Here is a 26,705-nt window from a genome sequence, read left to right on the forward strand (position 1 = left end):
TAAATTCTTTCTTTCCACAAATCTGAAGTTCCCTCATGCCTCTAATGGAAAGAAGCCTGCTACTAGGAATCACAGATGACAGCATTGCTATGGAGTCAAGGAGAAGAAAATAACTGTCTCTGCTACTATATTGCGTCTATTTTTAAGTTTTCATTTGTTACTTATTTTCATCTTATTTGAAAGGCAGAGAGTCAGAGACCTCCCAGCTACTGTTCACCACCCAAATGCCTACAACATCTGGGTCTAGGCCAGGCCAGAGCCAGGAGCCAGAAACTAATGTTGGTCTACCACATGGGTGGCAAAGACACACGCCCTTGAGCCATCATCTGCTGGCTCCCAGATGCACATTAGCAGGAGACTGGAATCGGAAGTGGTGGTGGAATCAAACCCAATTACTCTGAGAACACAACATGGGCATCCCAAGCAGTGTCTTAACCACTGCATTAACCACCCATCCTAATGTTTAAAACCAGACTAATTCCCCTGATCTTAATCTTTCTGAGTATTTGGCCTTACTCTTTCTTAGGGTTAATGTGTTCTACCAGTGCTGCAATAAAATTCCACCTTACCAAATGAGGTTGGAATCAAGATGTTTAGAAAAGTCATATGTTTTAAGAAAATACAAGATACAGATTTAATCTTAGAATTTCTGAATGGGGATGAGAATTAGTTCCATTTAAATAATTATAATAAATGCTAAAACTGTCAACTTCCCTTTTCCACTTATAAGTACATTTGGCTATATTATAAATAAGTTAAAATCCTAGCAAAAAAAGCACATGAATTCTTCTAATTCTCTTGCTAGACAACAACTACCATGCATATGAAAATGAAACTCCTTAACATTTTTATTTTGAGGTCTGGCGTTGTGGCATGGCAGGTTCAGCAACTGCCTACAATGCCACATCCCATATGGGTGCCAGTGTGTGCCCCAGCTGCTCCACTTTCAATCCACCTCCCTGCTCATGGTGTGGGAAAAGCAGCATAAGATGGTCCAAGTGTGTGGGCCACTGCCTCCCACATGAAAGAATGGATGAAGCTCCAGGCTTCAGTCTGGCCCAACCTTAGCTATTGCGGCCACCTGGGTAGTGAATCAGGCAATAGAAGACAGACTTTTCTGTAATGCCAACTTTCAAATCAATTTTAAAAAAAAATTTTATTTTGATGGCTGGCATTGTGGCACAGAGACCTTCCTATATAAGCAACTAACTCAAATCTGAGTTCCTCCACTTCTCATTCACCTTCCTACCCCTTAGGAAAAGCTCAAAATACAAGCAGTACTCACAGTCAGAGCTGACTTGTTTGCTTGTTTCTCAAGAAAACTACAACTGAATGAACTGATACTGTTGGATAGATGCCTTCTATGACTGATGCTAGTAGAACAAAGCATTTGGAGCCAACTGAGGAAATGAGTGAGCTCCAATAGGAACAAAGAGATGATGGTGGTTTGCTGTCTGCATTGACCTCTGTTTGTGTTTCAGCTGTTTGAGAAAGTCAAGGAATTCTGTCCAAACGTGCACGAGAAGATCCGAGCTGTTTCCGCGGATCTCAACCAGAACGACTTCGCCATCAGCAAGGAGGACCTGCAGGAGCTCCTCTCGTGCACAAATATCGTCTTCCACTGCGCGGCCACCGTGCGCTTTGACGACCATCTCAGGTACGCGGCCTGCCCTCGCCCCACTTGTGTGTGTATTTGAGCACGTGCACGGTGTCTGCTGCGTGATGTTTCAGTCGTAGAAGGCATAGGTCCTCAACAGAAAATACAGCAAGTGCCCTCTTCCATGTGGTGCTGTGGAGAACATTCGTTCCAGCTCATTTTAGGACATCTGTGATTATGTGGATCTATATTCAGTGTTACAAAGTGTGCAGACTGATGTTTTTCAGCCTGCTCAATTTTGTTTGTGAGATTTTTGGCCAACAAATTCACTATTATAAACTGTAATATAAACATGAGGTTCCACTGAACACATATATAATATACTCCACCAGTGCTGTATTGGTGGACATGGTCATTTTCCAGTATCTAACAATTCTGTGATGAACATCTCAGTGCACATCGTTATTTTGCCTCTGTGTGTTCTCCCTGCAGTAAATTCCCAGAACAGTCAGGTACAGAGAAGATGTGCCCACGTTGTGAATTCGTTGCGTTTTGCATATATTATTTAATTGCTCTCCGAGTGATACTGCCTTACACTGTCCCTGTGCACATGAATACTCACTTCTTAGGCTCACGCCATGGTAGAAATGGGATTCCATGTTTTTGTTTTTCTAAAGGAGCAGCCGGGACTAGAACAGGTGCCCATATGGTGCTGGTGCTTCAGACCAGGGCATTAGCCCACTGCACCACAGCACCGGCCCCCATGTTTTGGTTTTTATTCTTTGATTGCAAAGACTGACTTTTAAATGTTTATTAGCATTTTATTCTTTTGTGAGGTGTCCTTTGTGTTCTTTAATTATTTTTCCATTGAAATATTTCTTTTTGAAGCTGCCTGGAAGATGGAGCTTATAACTCCTTGTCTTCTAGAATGCTCAGAATATCTTAACAAGGTACCATTTGTCTTTCAACCCTCTTTATTATTTATGCATTTACTGATAATTTCTTCCAGAATTTAATGGTTTCATTTTTACATTTCAATTTCTTAGCCATCTCAAATTTATTTTGCCACAAAGAGGAAATTCTATTTAAAAATTCTATAAGAAAAGTCAGGTAGGTGTGATGCTGGCATAGTGGCATGTTGTTAATATTCATGACTTATTTTCACTCTATATTTAATATGAAGTGCTTACACAAATTTTATTTTATTTTGCCAGGCAGAGTTACACAGAGAGACAGAGAGAGAGTTATAGACAGTGAGAGGGAGACAGAGAGAAAGGTCTTCCTTCCATTAGTTCATTCCCCTAATGGCTGCTACGGCTGGCGCACTGCGCCAATCCAAAGCCAGGAGCCAGGTGCTTCTTCCTGGGATCCAATGTGGGTGCAGGGACCCAAGCACTTGGGTCATCCTCCACTGCCCTCCTGGGCCACAGCAGAGAGCTGGACTAGAAGAGGAGCAACTGGGACTAGTACCCGGTGCCCCAATCGGGACTAGAACCCGGGGTGCCAGCACCACAGGCAGAGGATTAGCCAAGTGAACCACGGCACCAGCCACAAATTTTATTTTTAAACCCTTTAATGTATTCCACAAATCAGACTCTCTCTACCAATATCATACATCATTTTAACTAGTATAATTTATTAGGGAAGAATACATAGAGCATTCTTTATTTTCAGAAGCTTCCTGAATATCCTCTCCTACTTTTGAATTTAGAATAATTTTGCCAAGTTTTTAAAAAAATCCAAGAGTTTGTTGAGGATTACCTTGTAGAACTTGACATTTAAAATGCCTATTCTTTCTCCAAAAATGATGTATGTCTTTACTTATTCAATTAATTATGACCATTAATGAGGTTTTACAGTTTTCTTAATATATTCTTTTAGGGTTAATTTCCCTCTAAAGCATGCAATTTTGAATATACCTTTATTCTATTTTCTCTAAATTTGGTTAAATGGAAAATTAGTGATTTTTTCCACATGATTTTGATAATTGGGCACATTACTTGTCTTATTGTACATCCCAGTTCAGGCTGTTTGTTTCCCAAATATACAATTAACTAATCTGATAGTGACTTTTACTGTCTGTTCCATACTTGAAGCTTTCATTGATTTTCCTCTCCAACTACAGGCTGGTGTGATATTTAGTAGTCGTCAATGTGGGCATCCTCCCTGGCTGTGGTTTACAAGCAATGTACCCTGCTAATCACCACTAACCCTGACATTAAGCAAGCAAATTGCTATGTACATTGTTTAATCATTTCATTTGTGTTTTTGTAAGTGAGTTAAATTGGGAGTCAAGGGGTTGGAGTGTGGCGTAGTGGGTAAACCTGCTGCCTGCCATGCCAGCATCTCATAGAGGTGCCACTTGGAGTCCCAGCTGCTCTAGTTCCTATCCAGCTCCCTGCTAATGTGCCTGGGAAAGCAGTAAAGGACAGCCCAATGCTTGCACCCTTGCACCCATGTGGGAGTCCTAAGAGAAGCTCTTGGGTCCTGGCTTTAGATCAGCTCAACAACCGCTATTACAGCCCTTCTGGGAGTGAACCAGCGGATGGAAATGCTGTCTCTTGCTCCCCCTCTAACTCTACCTTTCAAATAAATAAATCTTTTTTTAAAAATGGGGATACTAAATGCCATTTAAAAAGCTTTTATCTATATGAACTGGTCTTTGTCTTTCTGAATTAAGTTAGATGAATAAATAGGTTTATTGATGTTGGATAAACCATGAACTATTTTACTGTCACCACATACAGCTTTCTATTTTGTCAGCTACAATTTAGGATTTTGACATCAGTTCTCCTATTTGACCTAGATCCTAATAACGGCAGCTTACATTGCTCATTTACAACATTCAGTGTCACACCCCTCCAATTCATTTCTATTTTATGAATTGAGTTTTATGTTAGTTTGTATATAGAAGCCCCTTCAGTAATGCAGGGGACTGTGATTTTTTTTCCTTTCAGTTAGATCCAAGTGACGTCCAAATACAATATATATGGTGCTGTGGTGAAGAAGATTCATGTGCATAGAATCTATCATCAGCACAAACCCATCTCAGTTCATGGGACTGTACAGCCATGACTCTTCTTGGTCTTCCTGGTCCTCTGTGGCTGTCACCCAGTTCTTAGAGATATGGGGGTTACTGCAGCAGGTACATGTGCAGCAAGGTGGAGTGCTGGTGCTCTCATCCTGTTCCTTCTACTTTACCTTTCTAGACACGCTGTGCAGCTCAACGTCACGGCCACCCAGCAGCTGCTGCTGATGGCCAGCCAGATGCCGAAGCTGGAAGCCTTCATCCACATCTCCACTGCCTTTGCCAACTGCAACCTGAAACACATCGACGAAGTCATCTATCCATGCTCTGTGGAGCCAAAAAAGATCATCGACTCCATGGAGTAAGTTGGGTCAAATGAAGGGAGAAGGGAGTGGGTAGGTTGTGTTCTGATTCTCTGTAACCCTGGATTAACAGGGTAACCAGGTGGGGTACCCTGGAATCGAAATGCGTTGAAAGGAGCTAACCTGATTGCTCTGACCCTGCTGGTCCATGCAAGCCCTTTTGGGAAGTGTATTGCTGAAGGGGAAGGCGATAGAAAGCAACGTTGTTAAGTGATTCACAACTGCAGGAGGCGCATTGCCAGACTGACATGGGTTTGACTCACGGCTCCACAATTTGTCCCTCTGCGACTTAGAGCCAGTTCTTTGGCCTCTCTGAGCCCCATTTTCAAGTGGGCCCATCTTCTAGTTCTGATGATGAGTTGTTGCATAAAGCACTTATTACAGAGCAGCGGAGTGGTCACCAGTCATTCATCAAATGGTTGGCCAAGACGACGAAGCAGGAATGGGAATCCCTCCAAGATGGGGCAGAAGGCAGAGTGCCCTGCTGTGTTTGCCTGGGATATACTTTCCTTATTGTTCTGTTGCACAGGGAAAATGAGTACATTTATGTTTTTTTTCCCATTTCATTTAACTAAATTTACCCAGTTTTGTGATTTAAAAAAAAAAAAAAAACCTCCCTTTTAAAATATTCGGAGAGAAACGTGACCATTTCATAATAAAAATTTCACATAGTGCTGTTTTTATATTGAAAATCAGCTATTAAAATTTTTAGCTAAGAGTGCATTCCCTTCAGGGAGAACATTTTTATTTCTTCCAACTCTAAGGTTAGATATTTCTTTACCTGTCATTTAAAGATATGCAAGACAAAGAATCAAGCCCACCTTAATCATCTAGATGTTGCTTAACTGGCACAAAGCAGTGTTTCATAGCTCACAGTTGCCCAGGATAGCTGCAGAAAAGGCAGGTGTGGCTTGACCCACCTGTGCTATGGTGTGGGTGGTCCCCACATGCCCTGTATTAAAGGCCTCCAGGGCAGTGCTACTGGGAGGTGGTGGAAGTGTTAAGAGCTGGGGCCTCGTGGGCGGTCTGTGGGTCCCTGGGCGCTTGCCAATGGAGGGTGGTTTTCACGCCAGGGTGGTTCTAAAAGCCTGCGTGGAGCCCAGTCTCACTGCTTCCTGGCTCACCACAACCCGTCACAGCGTGTGCTCCACCAGACCCCCAACCAGTGGACCCCAGTCTCAGACACGGACCTCCAAAACCATGGGCTGAAATTCAACTGCTTCCTACATCAGTCATTTGTCTCAGGTGTCTCACTATGGTGATCAAACGGCTGAGCAGTACCGTGCCCCAAGCCAGGCTGGGAAGCACCTCTAAGCCCTCAGGGCATGTCCAGGATGTGGTTGGCTGCCCTTTTTCGGGGTTGTTTCCTGGCAAGGGCAGTGCTGGCATGTTCAATGCCCAGGGAATGGGCAGACACCCTGTGATTCCAGAGCATGGTACCAAGTTTCCTGGCACACCCTCCAATGCAGATCCCCTAACTGGCAGAGCACTCAGGAACAGGGAATCCACCCACAAGGTGGGGATACTCAAGGGACTGTCTCTCACTCCCCCATCACTGTGTCCAGTACATAATCACCCTAACGTTCAAAGACTGAGCTCGCCTCCGTGGGGAGTCGTTGGCTTCAGTGCTTGCCTGTCACCCTCAAGTAGCTGTCACCCACAAGACAGGGTGTGGTCCAACTGTGACTGGCATTTCAGGCTGCCACTTACTGCTCTCCAAGGGTAACGATTAGGCAAACAATTATACAACCAAACAGAAGCAGGAATAAATTATACTTTATCAACAGAATACATTTTCAATTCAGTTAAAGAACAAAGGTGGTTTTTCTTTAAAAAGAAAAAAAAAATCAAGAAAGAGGTATATCCAATACTTATTAACTCAGATTTCTAAATTCAAGACCAGCTGCCCATTATTGTTTCTGACCCCTTCCTTTAGACCGGGGCTGTGGTCACTGGCAAGTCTCAACCCCTCCCAGGCTCTCCCTTTCAGTTCCTAGGTCTGTTACAAAAGCCTATTTCTCCCTCCACTCCAACTGGTTACCTCCAACTCAGACATGAGTGCTCGTCCCTGAGCCCAATACTTAATGCCCTTCCCCAGAGCCACTGTAGTATCCAAGGCTTGTCTCTACCACTGCCCCTACGTAGGTCAATGTAATTTTCTGGTTGCTTATCTTTGTTCTTCAGTGAACAATGAGCTGTCAAAGAGAAACAGTGTTTCTTGGTCCTCCTTGCATCTCCCAGGCCAGTACATATTAGGAACTCACATACTTGTTCTTTGTTATGTGAAAGCCAGAGAGAGCCTGCACTTGCTCCCCTCCATTCCCTAAAGGGCCCACCATAGGTGGGAAAAGGCTGGGACCGCAGCTCGGAATCCAACCCAGGTTTCCATGTGAGTAGCAGGGACCCATTTCCTTTTTTTTGAAGGCTTTTATTTAAATAAAAATTTCATAGGTACAACTTTTGGAATATAGCAGTTCTCCCATCCATACCCGCCCTCCCACCCCACTACCACCCAGCCTCCTACTCCCTTTCCCATCCTATTCTTCATTAAGATTCATTTTCAGTTATCTTTACACTTGATCTCAGCCAAAAGGCCAAGAAGCTGTTTTAATTATCTTTATATAGTACAGAAGATCAGCTCTATACTGAGCAAAGATTTATTTACAGAAAATCAACTCTATACTGAGTAAAGATTTCAACAGTTTGCATCCACACAGACACAGAAAGTATAGAGTACTGTTTGAAGACTAGTTTTACCATTAATTCTCATAGTGCAACTCATTAAGGACAGAAATACTACATGGGAAACAAGTGCACAGTGACTCCCATTGTTGATTTAACAATTGACACTCTTATTTATGACGTCCGTAATCACCCTAGTCTCCTGTCATGAGCTGCTAAGGCTATGGAAGCCTCTTGAGTTCTCCAACTCTGATCTTATTTAGACAAGGCCATCGTCAAAGAGGAAGTTCTCTACTCCCTTCAGAGAAAGGTACCTCCTTCTTTGATGGGACCCAATTCATTGAGCCATCACTGCTGTCTCTCAGGGCCTGCTTTGGCGCCAAACTGAATCCAGGGGCAAAAGTGGTTCTCAAACCCAGGTACTCCTAAGTGGGCCACAGATGTCTTAGCCACCAGACTAAACACCAGCCCTAGAATGAATAGTTTCTCCTAACACTAGATCATCATTGTGCCACTGTTTTAGCTGTTTTTGTTTGGGCAGAATCAAGAGTAGATGACAGAATTCTATAACATAAGACTTTGGACAGTGGAAGTCTTGAGTGCAAAATATGTATATGCTCATACCATATCCATTTGAAAGGCACATTTTCCATCTGGTTCACTCCTCAAATGTCCACAATGGCTAAGGTGGCCAAGACTGGGCCAGGCCAAAGCCAGGAGCCAGAAATTCCATCCGGGTCTTGAGTCATTCTCTCTTGTCTCCTGAGCGCATCATCAGAAAAGTGGATTGGAAGCCCAGCAGATGTCCCAAGTGACAGCTTAACCCACTGTACCTCAGCACCTGTGCCTTACTCCTATTTCTGATGGCCCATTTTTCCTTCTCATTTTGAGTAACACTTTGAACAACGCCCAGCACTTCCTCAGGGACGACCTCATCATTCATGTAGGCTTCAACAAGTTCTTCATCAGATGGAATTTTCTGACGTTTAGACTAACAAAGAACTGGGGCCTGTTGCCATGGCCTCCGCCTGCAGCTCCAGCATCTCATATGGGCGCCAGTTCGAGTCCCAGCTGCTCCTTTTCTGATCCAGTTCTCTACTGTGGCCTGGGAAAGCTGTAGAAGATGCCCCAAGCCCTTGGGCCCCTGCACCCACATGGAAGACTTGGGATAAACCCCTGGCTCCTGGCTTTGGCCTGGCCCCAACCCCACCCCCCCCCACCCCCGCAGCCATTTGGGAAGTGAACCAGCAGATGGAAGTTCTGCCTCTCTGCCTCTCCTTCTCTGTCTGTATCTCTGCCTTTCAAATAAATAAGTAAACCGTTAAATCAAAAAAATAGAGTTTATGACTTTTTTGGTTTTTTATTGTGGCGAAGGGAGGAGGAAGGTGATCAGAAAAAGTTATTTGTCCAAGAGATTGTTTTTTCTAAGGCCTGGTTCTAATACTAACAGTAAAGTTATTCTGAATACATTCATGTATGTGAATCCAGATTTCAGTTGCTTTGTGTTAATCTGTGTTCCCCTATTTCTTGATTTGGTAAAGGCCTGTGGCTACAGTGGTTTTCCACAGCTTTCAGGTTTCTGGTTCCTTTGATAATTTTCATTTCCAGGGCCTGCAGCCGATCCAGAAATGTGCAGTATAATTGTGTGAGTATAAAAACTTTAGTATGTGAGCATACACACATGTTGTTAAAATTTTTTAAATATTTATTTATTCATTTGAAAGGCAGAGTTTACAGAGAGGCAGAGAGAGAGAGAAAGAGAAATGTTTTCCATCTTCTGGTCCACTTTTCCAATGGCTGCGATGGCCGGAGCTTCCTCTGGGTTTCCCAGGTGGGTACAGGTGCCCAAGCACTTAGGCCATCCTCCACTGCCTTTCCAGGCCACAGCAGAGAGCTGCATCAGAAGTGGAGCAGCCGGGACTAGAACTGGCGTCCAAATGGGATGCCAGCACTGCAGGTGGCTGCTTTACCCACTGGGCCACAGCACCAACCTCATACACACATTTTAATAACTTAGACTTGTAATCAGTGTGAGTGCCACGACCATTACCCAGCCATTGTCCCCATCTCTATTTTCCCAGCTTTTACATATCTGGCAAAGTGTTAGCAGTTTAGATTTCTCAATGAATCAAGGATTGCCAACAAAATTACAGTTTTCAAGGATGAAAGCTGAAGGAGAATGTTTATTTTTTAAAATAAAGGTAACTGATCAGGAAAGAATTTTCTGACTGGTGGTTTTCATATTTTTTAGATAAGGAAATTTATCTTAGGGGTACCATTACAGAAGGAAAAAAACCTTTGCACCTGTGTAAGCAACGTCTGTGAGCTCACCCCCATGGACTCCAATCTTAGTGACTCCAGTTCTCAGTTTCTTTCAGCAATTCCCGAACCTTGTCTAGGAATCTGCATTTTTTAAACAGGAGCTCTGGGTCACTCATATCTATTAGCAGGAAAGTTTGGAAAATAGCGCAGTAGAATGTTTTGTCATGGGGCATTTTTCATTCCTGTTTAAGAATCTGTACCCCTTTATCTTCCTGTTTACCTCACCTTCTGTGGGCTTTCAATTCTTTGTCCCTACTTAGACATCACTCACTGGCTACCCAAAACCACAGCTAAGCCACGATGCATACATCCCACAGGTGCAGTTCCAAGAAGACAAGCACACTACTCTCCCTTTCCCTCCCCAATCCGCCTCTCCCCTCCTCTCTTCCCTTCATCAGTTTTTGCACAGACATGCATGACATGTGTAGCCACTTTGTATTCAGAGGCTCGATTCACCACTAACTGTAGTACTCAACTAGTAAGAAGCAGGATCATGGGTCAAGATAAAGCGGACGGGAGGCTGTGGGCATCCAAGAGGCCCCCCCAGGAAGTAGCAGAGAGGTCAGACAGATATTGGGAAGTTTTGTCTTTGCTCAACAGCACGTTGTTAATGCTAAGAGTTGATCTATTTTAGGGAGAATTAAAAAACCCAAGTCCAGCACTTGTGCTTTTATTTTCAGAATGGCACAGCCTCCAAATAGCTTCCATACAGCTGACAAAGAAATGTGAGAATTTCGCATACTTTAACATTTCCAGGTCTTAAACACCCATCAGAGCAGGGTTAAATTGCTTCTTAAACAAGAGTTCGCACGTCAGCATGCTGCCCAGGTGTGGGCCATGATGAGTCTCAGTGGGAAATACAGAAGCTCACCACATCCACGAGGCTCCGAAATACACTTCTTGCTAAAATACTTACAGTACCTCTGAAAACAGCTCCCAACCGAGGCGGGTCACCCCTGGCCCTCCAACTTCAACACCTTCCACCAGCACCCCTGCAACCGTTAACAACCTTGCTTCCTTCTCTCCAAAGACATTCCCCTCCCTCCTTTCCCACACTGGCCCTACAATCTCATCTCCTTCTCAGTCCACCTGCTCTCCCCCGGGCTCTGCTCTCTGAGCCTTGCACAGATCCCAGATTGGCCAATCAAGATCACCAAGTGGGTGGCACCGAGTAAGGCAGTGGCTCCTAGGGGCAGAAAAGTGGTAAGACAGACATAAAATATCCACCCCTGCTCTCCTAGACTGTTTGTCCAGGGGGAAGCAGACACATAAGCAAATATATATAAGATGACAACTGGTATAATCAAGAGAAAACCATTATCCAGGTTAGATAAGGAGAGAGCAGATGGTACTGTCAGGCATTGTGTCGACCACTTAAACTCCAGAAACCTCTTCCTAACAGACCACTAGGACCACCCTGCCTGTTGCAGAAGTGGGCAGTAGCAGGGCCCACATGTACCCATACATGTAGACACATGCTTACTGCCTGCTGAATCCTCCAGCGACTTTAGGCTTCTTTTGAGGTCATTTAAGTACAAGTTTGCCATTTGCAACTCATGGTTCACATCACTGTATTAGCTTAGCACGACTGCCTCACCAGAGCCGGGGTAGATCAGGTTATAAAGAGCAAGGAATATTTAACTCACAGTTTCGGAGGTCCAAGCACACGGTTCAGCTGTGATGAGGACTTCACGGTGAATGGGGACGGCATGGGTGAGCACGCATTGTAGCAAGGGGTCCCATCCCAGAACAGGAAGCTGAAACACTGGCGTCCCATAATCCCTCTGGAGCGATTGACCCATGGTTCTCCCATAAAGACCAACCTTTTAAAGGGCCACATAATATCACTACCCTGGGACCCAGCGTCCAATCACAGGAGACATCTGCACCAGTCAAATCACACCGAAATTGTAGCCATGGCCTTGAGCATGCTGAAGGGTATTTAGTTAATTGCAGAAACAGGCTTTGTCTTATGTCTTTTCCCCTTTGATGTTTTTAAACACAGCAGCCTGGTTGTTTCAGGACCCCAAGCTGAGCGTGGGTCCTCAGAAGGGCCTCCTGCCGCCAGGTGGTCGTGGTTATGTCCACACCGCACTGCTGTCGGTACCAAGGAAGGGGGAGGTAGTGGATGGGCTGCTGGGAGGTGTTGGAAAGATACTTCACACCCAGCTCTCGACTATGCAGATACATGCCCACGAGTTGTCTTAATAATAATAAAAAAGAAAGGCCGTGATTTCATGAGCTCATTTTGTTCTAAGAGCTTTCAGTGCAGTTGTGAATACGCCCTTTTGTCCTCATGATGACCTGAGGCTTTGATTTAATTGTTGCCATTTTTTACAAGCAGAGGGAACAAGAAGTGAAGACAATGGAATCCAGGTGTAGCCAGGCCTAGGCGGGGCGAGACATCTGCAGAACCTGGTGACTTCTGTTGCATCTGTGTTCTCAGGAGTCTGTGTCACTAATTTCTTCTAAGACAAGCTAACTCTCTCAGCTGTGTGAGGCCTCGCATGTTCTGCTGGTACGTGAGCATCAGTGCCAGCATCCGGGACCAGCCATGTGACCTACAACCTCAGTGCCAGAACACTGCTCACTTTTGATGTTTACTGAGAGGTTTTTAATAGCCTTACTGAAATTAACTTCTATTTCTTCCAGATTTGTTTTGGTAACCTCTGTGTTACTGCAAGTGAGACAAAATGATCTTAGGTCAGCTAATTCATTGCTGACCCACAGATGAGGTGGGGCAATGCTTGTCAGACCAGGGTGGGTTCTAACTCTGTCAGGGACATAATTGTATTGACCATTCACAAAATGTTTTGTCATTATTCCCTAGACAATACAATGTAACGATTATTTACTTGGTATTGACATTGTATTGGGTATATATTTTTTAAAGATTTACTTTATTTGAAGGACAGAGTTAGAGAGGTAGAGACAGAGAGACAGGTCTTCCACCCTAGTCACCTCAAATGGTAGTTGAGTGTTCACAATACTCTCAGCACACGTGGAAACAAAACCAGAAGAAATTATTGTAGATAGTGCCAATGACTCACTCCAACATCACATGGGCGTTGTTAAGACCAGGAGCTGTGATTCTGCTGAGGTCATGGCGTTAAGCACATGGTAAATGCTCAACAGTTTATCATGGCAGCAAAGCAGCAACACCTAATGGTTTCTGCAGTCAGAACAGTCTGGTTATGCTCTCTCCTATGAGATAGGAATAAATGTTCCACACACAGAAATTCAGAAACTCATGCTAACATATTCGGGCAGCCTAATTAAAAAAATATGTCAATAATTTTACCAAATAGATCTGTGACCTAAGAGAGGCATTATTTGACAATAATGTCACTGTTCTTTACTTATAAATGTATAGATAGACTTTGGGGTTATCAAAATAGTTCTGGCATGTTTTTGTAAAAGATTACGCTAATGCTATGGTAACGTGACTATCCATGACCCACGTCATCTCGTAAGCAGGAGTATTCAATCATCATGTTATTGAAGCTGCTTCAGAATATTCTCATTGTCCACTTGACAGGCTTCAAAGCGCACCAGAAATCTCTGGAAATAATTATCCAGTTATTAGCAGAGACACTGAATAGACTCTTAAAACACTTTTCATAGATTTTCTAAAAATGAATTATTGAGGATGCAATTGCCAAATGTAGTTGCTTTGATCTGTTGAGATAAAGAATTTTTAAAAATTAAAAGCTAAAGGTTTTAGGATGGGTGCACTACGTTTTCACTCGACTCCACAGAATGATTTTGGGGCTGCCACTGCAGTACCTTGAATAAAAGAGGCTCTCAGCCCATGAATAGAACACCTACCCTACCTCTGAGTGTATGGTCAGTGTTCAGAATCAGGGCACTCAATAAATGTATTTTAAAACCAATTGGAGAAGTAGTTAGAAACAATTAGAGACTATCTGTAATAAAGTAGGAGATCGCCTGTCTTTTGAATCTATGAGCTGTCTGGTTGAGAGGGCAGAGGTTTTAATGGATATGGCTGAGCTTAGTAGAGGAGAGCAAAGGGTTCAGCCACTGCACCTGGTTGCAGCAGGTTCATACTCGTTGTTGGTATCCTGAACTCGAGCCAGAGGGTGGAGGTTAGCATGGATTGTCTGCATCCAAAGTGTCTTTTTGGGGCCGGCGCCGTGGCTCACTAGGCTAATCCTCCGCCTTGCGGCGCCGGCACACCGGGTTCTAGTCCCGGTCGGGGCACCGATCCTGTCCCGGTTGCCCCTCTTCCAGGCCAGCTCTCTGCTGTGGCCAGGGAGTGCAGTGGAGGATGGCCCAAGTCCTTGGGCCCTGCACCCCATGGGAGACCAGGAGAAGCACCTGGCTCCTGCCATCGGATCAGCGCGGTGCGCCGGCCGCAGCGCGCCTACCGCGGCGGCCATTGGAGGGTGAACCAACGGCAAAGGAAGACCTTTCTCTCTGTCTCTCTCTCTCTCACTGTCCACTCTGCCTGTCAAAAAAAAAAAAAAAGTGTCTTTTTGGTCTATTGTGTAACATACGTTGCTGGAAGATTTCCACTCTGCCTCCAGGTGGTTAGATGATGCTATCATTGATGAGATCACACCAAAGCTGATTGGAGATCGGCCCAATACTTACACCTACACCAAGGCCTTGGGAGAGATGGTGGTGCAGCAGGAGAGCGAGAACCTAAACATCGCCATTGTGAGGCCTTCCATTGTGGGAGCAACCTGGCAGGAGCCTTTCCCAGTAAGTCCACCTCACTTGGGTTTTGGGTTTTGCATTCAAACTCGGGTCCTTCTAGCCCCATACACATTCTAGGTCTTTTTTTCTTCGTTTTGGGAGTTATAGCTAAGTGAAGCAACTCAAACATGAATCTGCTACATTAGGGCAAAGTTCCATGTGTGGTTCAGAATTTACTCAGCTCCCTGGGGAGTTATTGTGACTCTCCAAGAGGTGGGTAGAGATCTTAAATTAGCTTCTAACTATAGTCTCCAACGTCTCAAAGTCCCATGGAAAACAGTTTCCTTTCTTGGCTTTCCCACTATGATTTAAATATACCAGAATGTTCTTTATGATCAGATTGGTAGTATTGCAACTGCCAGGGCAAACAGGAGTCAGAAAACTCATGGAGGTTTCTCAGTTTAGGAATAATTTTTATCTGTTCCCTCTTATATCCTTTTGAGAAGCACATTGGATTATACCATCTTTTTAAAGCAATTCTGTGAATCTTGGGACCACATCAGTTCCAGCTGTACGACTTACCAGCAATGCAGTCTTCAGGTTGCCTCATCTGTGCCACTGGGCTAATTGGACTCCCTTGCAGAGCCAATGAATTGCGACAGCGTTGGAGTAGCGTTTGCTGTAGTGCCTGCACCAATAAATGATTTGGCAAACATTAATCCCTTCATTTTCTCCTCTCTTCTTTCTCCTCTCTCATTATACACTCACATTTTGACTTTTACGGATAAAGAAATAGACATAATAAGGTCAACTTAGGACTTAGAAAATAAACTCAAAAAGACATTTCCTTCTAACTGCGGCTAAACATAATCTTTCCTAATACATCTCTAAATAAGTGTGCATGCTCTCTCTCTCCCTCTCATACACACACAGCATACAATGTGACATGGACTCTAAAGCTGTTAAAATATTGGAAAAGTGAGTAATTCTTACAAACCAGGTTTGAAATGTTCCCCAAGGGAGCTTAAAATCAGACCTCAGATGTAGATAAAGTATGGTTGATGAACTGCTTAACAGATCGTGGTATTGAGACAAGTTCAATTTAGCCGATGAGATACTGGGAAATGATCTCTACCTTCTAGTATGATAAACACCGTTAGCCAAGTTTTAATTGTTGCACAAATAAAATGCAAAACACGCCAGTGCTGTGCCATTGGTTTTTGTCTGGGGCCAGGGAAATGCTGAATTAGAAACGCTACTGGCCAGGGCCTGAGTACTCTGGTTTGAAGCTTACCAAGACTAGACTGCAGGTGTTCCAGATGTGCAACAGTTCTCTGAAGCGTGTAACCAACAGAGATCTTGTCTTTCCTAGGGTTGGGTGGACAACCTGAACGGACCTAGCGGGCTCATTATTGCGGTAGGTGTCACAATGAAGATATAACTGCTGCAGAGGTAGTGGGAAAACAGAAAATTCATAATGTTCATTCAAAACCTCAGGTATTTCTGGAATAACAACAACTCGGCATCTTACCTCAGTTTCACTGATTGGAAAATAGAGACAAAATGAAGTTACTTCTAGTCCTTGATAATTTTATTATTTAAAAAATCCAGAAATAATATGATATCACTCATTGTGCAGGCATTTTATTTCTGGAAGTCTTTGCTCTTCGAAGATTTTCCTTTAGTTACCACAAGATGGGGATATTTCCTGCCTTTCAATGTTCATTCATATTTTGAATTACTGCTGCAAACAGGATGCTCTAAAAATCCTGGCCTACAAGACGATTAAGTTCTTGATTCTAAAGCATATGAGAGTTTACATGTGTGTGGAGAAAGGAACTAGTCATCAGAAAAGAGAACTCCCAGTGCAGCAAAGGTTTTGAAACACACCGACTTGGGAGCAGAGCACTTCTCAGCCACGCTGCTGTGTGGCAGGCTGCCCTGAGCTGGGGCACCCCCCAGTACCCACGAGAGATTGCAGCACATCCTGGCCTTCCTCTTGGGGAGGAGCTCAATACCTGAGCTGCAGTTTTACAGGGATCTCCGTTCTTCCTCAGAGGAGGGCCAGCATGAAATACAGTACAGCTGTGAGACGGGGCATCATGAGCATCACAGACAGCGACGGTGAACTGACTGCTGATTTTTCCAATAGCTCACCACTTTCGTTCCCTGCTTACCTTCAATTCTTTCTCCTTTAAAGTTTAGGTTAGTGACTTAGAACATCATTGTTTTCACGTGATCCTAGAGCAGTTTTCATTGTAGTGCACAGCCGTATGTTTATTTAGATTTTTCTGAAATCTTCCTAACTGGTTTCTCAATTCCAAAAGAAGGGATCCAGTTACGGAAACAAAAATTAGGACCATAAAAACATGATGATCATTGCAAATCAATTTTGGAAGCACACAGAGGAACAAGAATCAGCTTCATAGAGACAATATTTTATTAACACAAATAACTCCTAATTATTAGATCTATAGAACATCCATGTTCAGTGAGTTAAACTAACCTACTGAACAAGGTAAATAATGGTGGCCTTCCCCAAGCGTAAGTAAATAAATAAATTTTTGTTTTATTACATGGTAGAATTTTATCAGTTTGATTTTTAAAATGTTTCTTAAGCTTTTAATGCTGCTATGGCTTGTAAGTTAATAAGGACTAGCAGAAAACAAAATAATTAAAGAATGGTAAAGAAAAATTAGCCATTTGGGAAACCTTATTGCTTGAAATGTCTTAGGAATTATTTTATTTTATTTTCAATTTATTTGAAAGGCAGAGAGACAAAGAGAGATCATCATCTGCTGGTTCATTCCCCAGATGCACACAACAACCAGGACTGGTCCAGGTGTAAGGCAGGAGCCTGGAACTCCATCTCAGTCTCCTACTTGGGTGGCAAACACCCAAGTACTTGAGCCATCGTCTGCTGCCTTGCAGGGTGTACATTAGCAGAAAGCTGGATCAGAAGTGCAGACGTGGGACTTGAACCAGGCATTCCAGTGTGGGATGTTGGTGTCCTAAGAGGCAACTTAACTACTGCACCAAACACCCACCCCATGAATTACTTTTAAGATGCAAAAAGTGGGCCGGCGTGCGCCATGGCTCACTTGGTTAATCCTCCACCTGCGGCGCCACATCCCATATGGGCGCCAGTTGCTCCTCTTCCAATCCAGCTCTCTGCTGTGGCCCGGGAGTGCAGTGGAGGATGGCCCAAGTGCTTGGGCCCTGCACCGCATGGGAGACCAGGAGGAAGCACCTGGCTCCTGGCTTCAGATCGGAGCAGCGCCAACCGTAGCAGCCATTTGGGGAGTGAACCAACAGAAGGAAGACCCTTCTCTCTGTGTCTATAACTCTACCTGTCAAATAAATTTTTTAAAAAGTTGCAAAAAGTATATTTATACGCTTAATGATTAAGTGCATTAACATCTCAGTAAGAATTTTATTCCTTCAAGGAACCAGAGGACCACTGGTCATTTGTGGAAACGTTGGCACTTGAGATGAACTTGGCCAGAAAGGTTGGCTAGGTTGAGTTGATTAAATGTAACATAATAACCTATTAAGCAGCATGTCAGCATTAGCTGCCTTTACTGACAGCAATGGTCTCTTCAGTTTAATGTCTACTTTAACCCCACCCTTTACCTGTAACTTGTATTAATACGTTGTGTTCCTTTCTCCATGCAGGCTGGGAAAGGGTTTCTTCGGTCCATAAGAGCTACTCCGATGGCGGTGGCAGATTTAATTCCAGTAGATACGGTTGTCAATCTCACCCTAGCAGTAGGATGGTACACTGCAGTGCACAGGTACGCATGAAGGTGTTTGCTTCGGTATTTTACGAAGCTCTTCCTGGGACATCCCACTCCTCTATGCATTCAATGAATTGTTTTCTAAATACTGCTTTTACTTGGCTTAGCGACAAAGCCTTTAAATCACTTCACCATAAAATTCTTGATAACCCCAAAACTTTTCTTCCTATTCAATAAACTAAAATGGAGCTTCCTTTTTTTTAAAGCTACGGAGATGGAAGTGGATGAAATGACAGCTTATTTTCTACTTTATTGAACTGCTAACAGTTCAGATCACCATATGTGGGGGCATTTGCTAGTACAAAGGAAAAAATACAGGTTGGTTATACTTTGGACACTGCCAGGAAATGGTAAATAATACTAAATTCTTCTCATATGAACTCAGACACCTGTGCTCCCTACTGTGCCACACTTGTACATCTCCTACACACACACACACACACACATAAACACACACACACCACTTACCTTTCCTAGTCTTCTGTTTTTCTTATTAACCCAATACAAGAACACAGGACAAAAGTATTGTACAAATTGCCTCAGAAAAACTATTGAAAACACTCTGTTTAAACATTATCTTTCTTTCAGTAGTTCTCCATTGTGTTGTATTTACTTATTTTTTATTTAATTTTTTTAGACCCAAGTCAACATTAATCTACCACTGTACCTCTGGTAACCTCAATCCCTGTAACTGGGGCAAGATGGGTAAGTGCCTCTAGTGGTGGAGCTGGGTAACTGCTAGTGTGTACCACGGGAAAGGTTCAACCAGTGCATCCCAGAGCTCGCAGCCTGGTGGGAGAGAAAGACAACAAAGCAAGAGACAGACTAATCCAGCGTGCGAATGTGTCCTAGTCTAGAAGCAGAGTTCCTTAACGTGAGATCCTGTGTGTGACTGTCAGCAACGAGGGTCCCACTGGCTATAGAGTAACCAAACGTAACAAGGCCGAGAAAATGTGATCAGAACCCATTTCAGTCGAAAACTGGACCCTCTGGGTTCCATCATCGAGTAGACGCCCACTGCTTGCTCATTGTGTGAACTTGGGAAAATCACTTAGTATCTCCCTGTAGAGGAATTTTCCTATCTGTCAAATGCAAATGATGATTATTCTATTTCAGAGTGCTCTTGGGAGGATTTAAGGATATAAAGTGACTAGACCTGGAAGCATTGCAGCAATGTTTGTTCCTGCCGATGGGTAGCCTTCTTATGAAGCCTTTCCTCCCCTACCCTTGCCCTCCGTGCCCTGGAACCCAGACAGAGCTGGGTGTTTGTGTCTGTTCCCCCGAAACACATTGGACTGACCCCTAGCATAAGACGCAGCTACAATATTGTGACTGCGAACTGTCCACATCTCCCCCCAAGTTACCAGTTCCTCCAGGACAGGGACCACACCACATCTACCCTGCATTTCTGCCTGTGATTTACTCCAGCAATGATGTACCTGGCAAGCATTAAGTGCTCAGTGAATGCCTTTGGAATGACTAGTGGAAGCGGTGAGGTGGATTGAGGAAACACAGAGGAACTGAACTGTGTATTACTGAGACATTTGTTCATTCAAAAATATTTACTGGGCATTGATCACCTGCCCATCACTTCCCAAGGTACTGTGTTGGTATGACAAAGGCACAATTCTGCTGTCTTGTTGCTGACATTCCAGTAGGGAGAAATAGCTGTCAGACGGGGCTACCTGCTTGAAGGAAAATCAGGGTAAGAGGTAAAGAGCCATGTGAGGAGGTTGCTATTTTGTTCCACATGTGGTGACCAAAGAAAGTCTCTCTGCTGAGGCAACATCTTTGCAGACAGCTGCAAGAGGTGAGGGGGTGCAAATCAGAGGAGTGTCTAAGGAAGTGTTGCAAGCTGGAGGAGCAGTAGGTCCTAAGGCACTTTACTCAAATTCAAGGACAGTTGGGCGGCCAGTAGGGCTACAGCAGAAGCAAGGAGAGGGAGCATGGTAGGAAATAAAGTCGGAGTGATGGACACACAGATAACGCACGGCCTTATGCACAGTGCTCAGAGTTCAGCTTTCCCCTCTAGGCGAGAGAAGATTCCACTGAGAAATTCAGAGTGGAGAAGTAACAGCCTCTGAGTTCCGTGTTAACAGAATCCAGTCTGCTGCTGCATGGAGAGAAGGCTGTGGAGGAACAAAGATGTGGCAGAGACCTCTGAGGGCACGGCTGCACTACCCCACTGTACTAGCCATTCGGATCGCAGACAGCAATGACTCTGGATGTTTTTCAGAGTGCAGATAGGTTTCGGTGTTCAGTGGTATGTGGCTTATGAAAGGAAGAGACTGTTCAAGGATGGCTGAAATCTTCAGCTGAACTGCTGGAAACACTGAACTAGCATTGAGAGGTCTAAGAGTCTGAGTTTCCCCTGTCTGTTTGGGGGATTGCTTAGTCAGGGTTTCAGAGCCACCATGAACAGGATGTGTATAAAGATTTAGGAAAGGGGATTTGTTAGGGGAATTTGCTCATGCAGTTACAGCTGCTGACAAGTCCCACAACAGCCCATCAGCCAGCAAACAAGGCCGGAGACCCTGGGATGGTGGTCCCATGGCTCAGAACACGTCTGAGGGCCTCAGAACCCGTTGCAAGATGAAAGCCCGAGTTTGTAGCTGGGACCTCTTCCGTAAGTCCTGGAGTCTGTGGGCCCAAGGCATAGAGTGCTGGTGTCCTGGGCATCAGATGAGCATGTCTCAGCTCTCAGAGAGAGACCAGTGCACTTTCCATACTTACTCTCTCTGGGCCCCCAGCTCATTGATGGGGCCCCACCCATCCGGAGACCAAGACACTCTCACAGACACACCCAGAATAGTGCATTTCCAAGTTCAAGGTATTCCTTAGCCCAGCCCACTTGACACCTAAAACCCCCATCACAGGGGCAAGTATCAAGAGGTGTTAAGCACGAATGTCTATTACACATCTGAGTGGAACTGTGGAACAGGGACATGGACACATAGATCAGATGGGCGGGGTGAATAGAGGGGTCTCTTCTGCTGTGAACAGTGGGTCACTCCTGATGTGCTTACTGTTCCAAATATCTGTGCCTATGGACCAGAGCGTCCTAGAGATTTCTAGGTGGTATCTTTTTGAAGAGGATGATAATGATATCATCATAATTAATATCAACATCACAACTGAATCACACGTTTAGGCATATTCTTTGAAAATTATCCATGTAAATCTTATCAGAGTTGAATTCAAAGAATACCTCCTGAAAAGTGCAACTTTATTTACAAATACACATTCAAAAGGTCTTAGCTAAGGTTAATCTAAGTAGTAACACAAAAAGGAAAAAATATTTGAAAAAATCCTCAACACCAGAGAGAGGAAAATTGAGTTTGACATATTATCGGAGAAGAAGAAAGACCAAATAAGAAAAAGACTTTGGTATTCCCAACACAAGGAAATCCCACCTTCCTACTCTTTGAGTTAAACTTTTAGTAAGAAAGGTTAACCTGTTAGGGACTTTCCTTGTGGTTCCATAGTAATGATCCCACAAAGGATATAAGGCTCCTAGCCCTCTGCTTTGGGCAGTCCCAGAAAAGACTAGATCACTGTGGAATTAAATGATAGATTTAAGTTTTTCTTAAGCTTGCTTGTGTGGACTACAATGGTTTCCCTGAGAATGTGTTTTGGAGGAACTGTGTCAATAAAAGCAGCAGTTCTTAGCCCATCCACATTGTTTGATCTTGCAGATAGATCACGTGTTAAGCGTAAAATCTGTGTGCTGTTCTCAGAGATTGATTCTTTACACAGCAGATCCTTAGTCTTTATTGTTTTGATCCATTGTAAATGCCTTCCAACAAGATGAGCTAAGATGCTCCTAGACTCAGCATTTACTCTTTTTGTCCAGGATTGCAAGTCTTGGCAACCTTTGAAAAAGTCCCATTCGAGAGAGCTTTCAGGAGGCCATACGCCGACTTCACCACCAACAACTTCACAACGCACTACTGGAACGCGGTCAGCCACCGGGCCCCTGCCATCATCTATGACTTCTACCTGCGGCTCACCGGAAGGAAGCCTAGGTGAGAAGCTGGGCCAGGGGCCGTGAGGGTGTCACTGCACGGGCCATGGGGGCCCTGAGATCTCTCCTCCCTTCAGCTGAGGATGGAAGGGGGCGACTGGATCTTTCCCTCTCTCCCTCCCTCCCACACACACACGTTTTGGGACACACAGAGCAGTAGTGAGAAACCTCAAAGGACTCTCATCTTGAAAAATCCTCCACCGTGATACAGTGAACGTTTAGCAGCTTCAGTATGGTTTTCTCAGTGTGCCTTAAAGCACGCAGTAAGAACAGCCTTGCTTACCGGAGCTCCCTGTGCGGCGCTCCTGGCGGGCTAAGGATGATGTACAGTGACCCCATTTTCATCCTCACAACTCAAGGAAGAGCTCCTCGCCATCCCCACGTTACAAATGAGGACACACTTGTAGTCTCAAAGCAGGTGGCAAGAAGGAGTTTGAAAGCCGGTGTTCTGAACTGGATCTGCTGCCACCTAGAGGTGAGAGAGGAAATGACAGGGAGCAGCACACATGCTAAGGCAGCCTTGGCACCACCCAACGGCACAACCTAGGACAGGTCCCTTTAAGCCCTTGTCTCACCTTAGTATTCTACATGTCAGAAGAATCGCGAAATCGCAATGGGATATCACCAAAGGCAATTCCTCTGACCCGAATCACAAGCAGGAATAGTACTGCCTCTGTACCAGGCCCTCCATAAGGGACAAAGTCTTCCTCAGCTTGTGTGGTTTCATCGTTGTAAAATGACTAAAAGTTGGGCAGTGGAGAGTTTGTCCAAGTGCTAGGAACCCTCATTTTCGGCTCATAACTCAGCTGTTCTTGAGCAGGATAAAAAATGTTACATTACCATCATGGGGAGAAAATCTGTATGGGATTTATTAAATAATGATGAGGAAAGAAGAAAAATCAAATGTCGTGGGCAGACATGCTAACACCCTAAGACTATATGAGGGCTGGAAGAAAGCCTGGGTAGAGCATAAAGTTCAGTAAGTAAAAAGGAAAAATGTAGGAGGAAGAGATACAAGAAAAACCTGTCTGGCTTTTGTTTTTGAGAAATTAAACTGTAATCTTTGTGAGAAGTGGGTTGGTTTATTTTGTGACATGAGTTTTAACATTGATCTTAATGAAAGAACATGCTGAAATCTTTCTAAACCCTTTCGAACTCCCTAAGTATGTTTGCGTGTAATCTTCTGTCTTTACACCTGGATATGAACATGAAAATCCAAGTCTTTCTGACGTCCTTTTCCCCTTCCCAGTGGAGCAACAAAACGTCAGTGTGCCTGTGTCCTCACAGACGTGCCACTGCACCTGCCGTGTGCCTGCCCCTTCCGTTTGTTCCAGCACAGCAGTGTGTGTGGCCCTGACAGAATGACTGCTCATCAGTTCACACTTGGCAAACCACACATCAGGTTCACACATCAGGTTCACACTTGGCAAACCACACATCAGGTTCACACATCAGGTTCACACTTTGCAAAACCAATCTTGAATTTCACACTCCTTGTGAGGAAGCAAGCCTCTTTGTTATTTTGATTTGCGTTGCCCTGATTGCGAGAGGGGCTAGACTTTCACCAGTTTATTGGTTAGTTATGTTTTCCCCTCTGTTCCTTGCCTATTTTTCAAATGGGTTGTCCTTATTAACTTACAGGAACTTGTGTGTGTGAATATAGACGTCGTGTATTTCCAACAGGTGTTTTTTATCCTTTAGCTTTGATGTTAGAGCTCTTCGTGATACAAGTGGAAATACATATACTGAAGATGTTAAGAACATGGAGTTTGCAGTTGGATTTAACAGGATTTAACTCCTGGCTTCACAGTTTATCCTTATGAGACCTAAATTCCTTCACCTTTCTAAAATCCTAACTTCCTCTTTTGTAAAAAAAAAAAGGATGGTAATCAGACCTATTTTGTATAATTTTATGTAAGTGCTTAGAATATAATAAGCACTAATACCACTAAAGAATTATTAAATTTCTGTGTGGTACAATGAATCATTCTTTTCCTTGATAGCTTCTTGAAAGTAACAAATGTATTCTTTTTTTATAAGAAAAAATCAGTAGGTTGATAGTCTTATGATATAACTGAACAACTGTTATTTTGTAAAAATTATATCTATTGAAATCACATCCACTGCATCACAGTTGAGGGATGGATAAAGGTTTAGATCAGAACAGTTAAGTGGAACCCTATGGTTCTTAAATCAAAAAACAATGAAATTGACCTCCTGGCTAAGAAACTTCCCATGATAAGATGAGAGCCATCACATGAGTCATCAGGTGCATTGGCATTCAAATGAGACCAGAAATAAGACCAAATTCCCAGAAGAGCATCGAAAGGCATTAATGTGTTGACCACATTAATCACTGCTACCAAGACTGCCTTAAGTAGGACAGAAATGAAATGCTTTATTGGTCAAACATGACTTGTAGCTAAAATGCCAAGATTTGAGGATTAGCTATGTGTAGTAAAGCAAAGATAAAGGATATAAATCCTGACTACCTCACAGTCACATTGTGAGGATCAAATAGGAGCACATGTGAAGTGTATGTAAATTATTATAAAGTTGGGAGATTCGCATAGGAGACCTGGCTTAAATTCTGACACTGGGATTCAGAAATGTAGTCCATGTTAAGTAACGGGACATGGGTTGTGAGATTACACACACACATGTTTCTTGAAGTCGTTCAAAACTGGGCTGGAATTCGGGCTTTGCCACTATCTAAAGCTCATCTTACCCATTCATAAAGCCAAAGACAAATATGTAAGAAGAGTGTTTGAAAATCAGCAGAGGTAATAATTTTGAAAATTATCAGGGTAGGCCTCATACAGGGTAGGTTATCCACACTCAGTTCTTTTCTCCTTAAATCGGCATCACAATCGACAACTGCTGTTGGTTCACTCAATGCTACTCTCAGGCAACACTTCTGCCCAGAAGTTACAGACTAAAAACTCAGATCCTGTCCGTGTTTTGCAGGAACACACACAATAAAGCAGATAAACTCTAGATGTCTGTCAGAATTGGGAAACTGAAGGTAGGCCATTTAGGGTGCAAAGCTGGCCCACTTTTACAGTAGGCAGATTACTCAAGAGGAACCAGGGTTTGGTATTAAATATATGACAAATAAAATTATTTTCACCCCCTTTCTTCCCTGCATTCAACAGAGACAATCTGGAGGGAAAAAAATAATTTTAACGTGGGATTGGGGGGAAAGGAAGAGGAATTGTTATTTATAATTATTTTTAAGAATGTTTATATATGATTATAAAATATAATTTTAATTGATAATAATTTTATAAACAACCTGCCCGCCATGGCTGGAGGCACGGGAACCAGCCGCACCCATGGTGTGCTGATGTTTGCTTCTGTCTGACGACCCCTCAGGATGACAAAGCTGATGAACCGGCTCCTGAGGACCATCTCGATGCTGGAGTATTTCATCAACCGCAGCTGGGAGTGGAGCACGTACAACACGGAAATGCTGATGTCCGAGCTGAGCCCCGAGGACCAGCGAGTGAGTACACACTCGTGTCACAGCCACGCATTGGGAATGTGGAATGGTTTGACTTGGAGAGCGGATGAGCAAGGGAAGCCTGATTTATATGTAAACACACACACACACACAGTCTTTATTTTTTCACTGAGAACTCAGTGCTGTTAACACAGTCACGGGAAGAGACCTTGCGCTTGGTTAATCCTCAGCACGCTGCTCTGTCGTCTGTGCGTCTCACTGACGGCACTTCTGTCTTTCCTTCGCCCTTCAGCTGCTGTCTTTTCTACAAACCCTCGGTGTGCGCGTACCTGTCTTCTCCTTGCCTGCCATAGCATGTGGCGGCAATGAGAACTCGTGATTCTGATGCTCAGAAACTCTTGCATTCACCGTGGTTGTCAAGTGAAATGGTTCTGTGTCTCCATGGCTACAGTCCCTTCGCCTTTCCACAGTCAGCCCCTGCTTATGTGCGTTCGCTCTCTTCACCTTCTTGTGTCAGTCCTCTCTAGCAGCATCAGTCTTTCTCTACACAGTATTTCTCTTCAACAGTTTAGACTTCCACTTAAGAAGAGAGCCATTTATTTCTTTGGCTTCTTGGTACTCACAAGGAGTAAGTCCTGAAATCTTTGCCCACTCAGAAATTCACATATCTGGGAGTCTTTTGTTCTGCATTCATGGCAGCAGCTTGTTTTCCTCAAACAGCCATGTGTTCCTGAACATATACTTATGGCGTTATTAAAATTCTCAACTAGG

The 26,705-nt window shown here is 43.8% G+C and overlaps 1 protein-coding gene across 3 annotated transcripts in view; it reads left to right on the forward strand.

The window, feature by feature from the left end:
- The window catches only part of FAR2 (fatty acyl-CoA reductase 2), a 159,151-nt gene that overhangs the window by 125,873 nt on the left and 6,573 nt on the right, over window positions 1-26,705 (forward strand). For all 3 annotated transcript variants that reach the window (XM_062195531.1, XM_062195530.1, XM_062195529.1), the window contains exons 3-10: window positions 1,482-1,657; window positions 4,807-4,986; window positions 14,539-14,716; window positions 16,023-16,067; window positions 18,326-18,444; window positions 19,085-19,152; window positions 22,301-22,472; window positions 25,847-25,976. In XM_062195531.1, the coding sequence (XP_062051515.1) occupies window positions 1,482-1,657; window positions 4,807-4,986; window positions 14,539-14,716; window positions 16,023-16,067; window positions 18,326-18,444; window positions 19,085-19,152; window positions 22,301-22,472; window positions 25,847-25,976 (1,068 nt within the window). The remainder of the gene's footprint in view (window positions 1-1,481; window positions 1,658-4,806; window positions 4,987-14,538; window positions 14,717-16,022; window positions 16,068-18,325; window positions 18,445-19,084; window positions 19,153-22,300; window positions 22,473-25,846; window positions 25,977-26,705) is intronic.

This window comes from Lepus europaeus, chromosome 6 (genome assembly GCF_033115175.1).
Source record: "Lepus europaeus isolate LE1 chromosome 6, mLepTim1.pri, whole genome shotgun sequence".
NCBI classification, from domain to species: domain Eukaryota; kingdom Metazoa; phylum Chordata; class Mammalia; order Lagomorpha; family Leporidae; genus Lepus; species Lepus europaeus.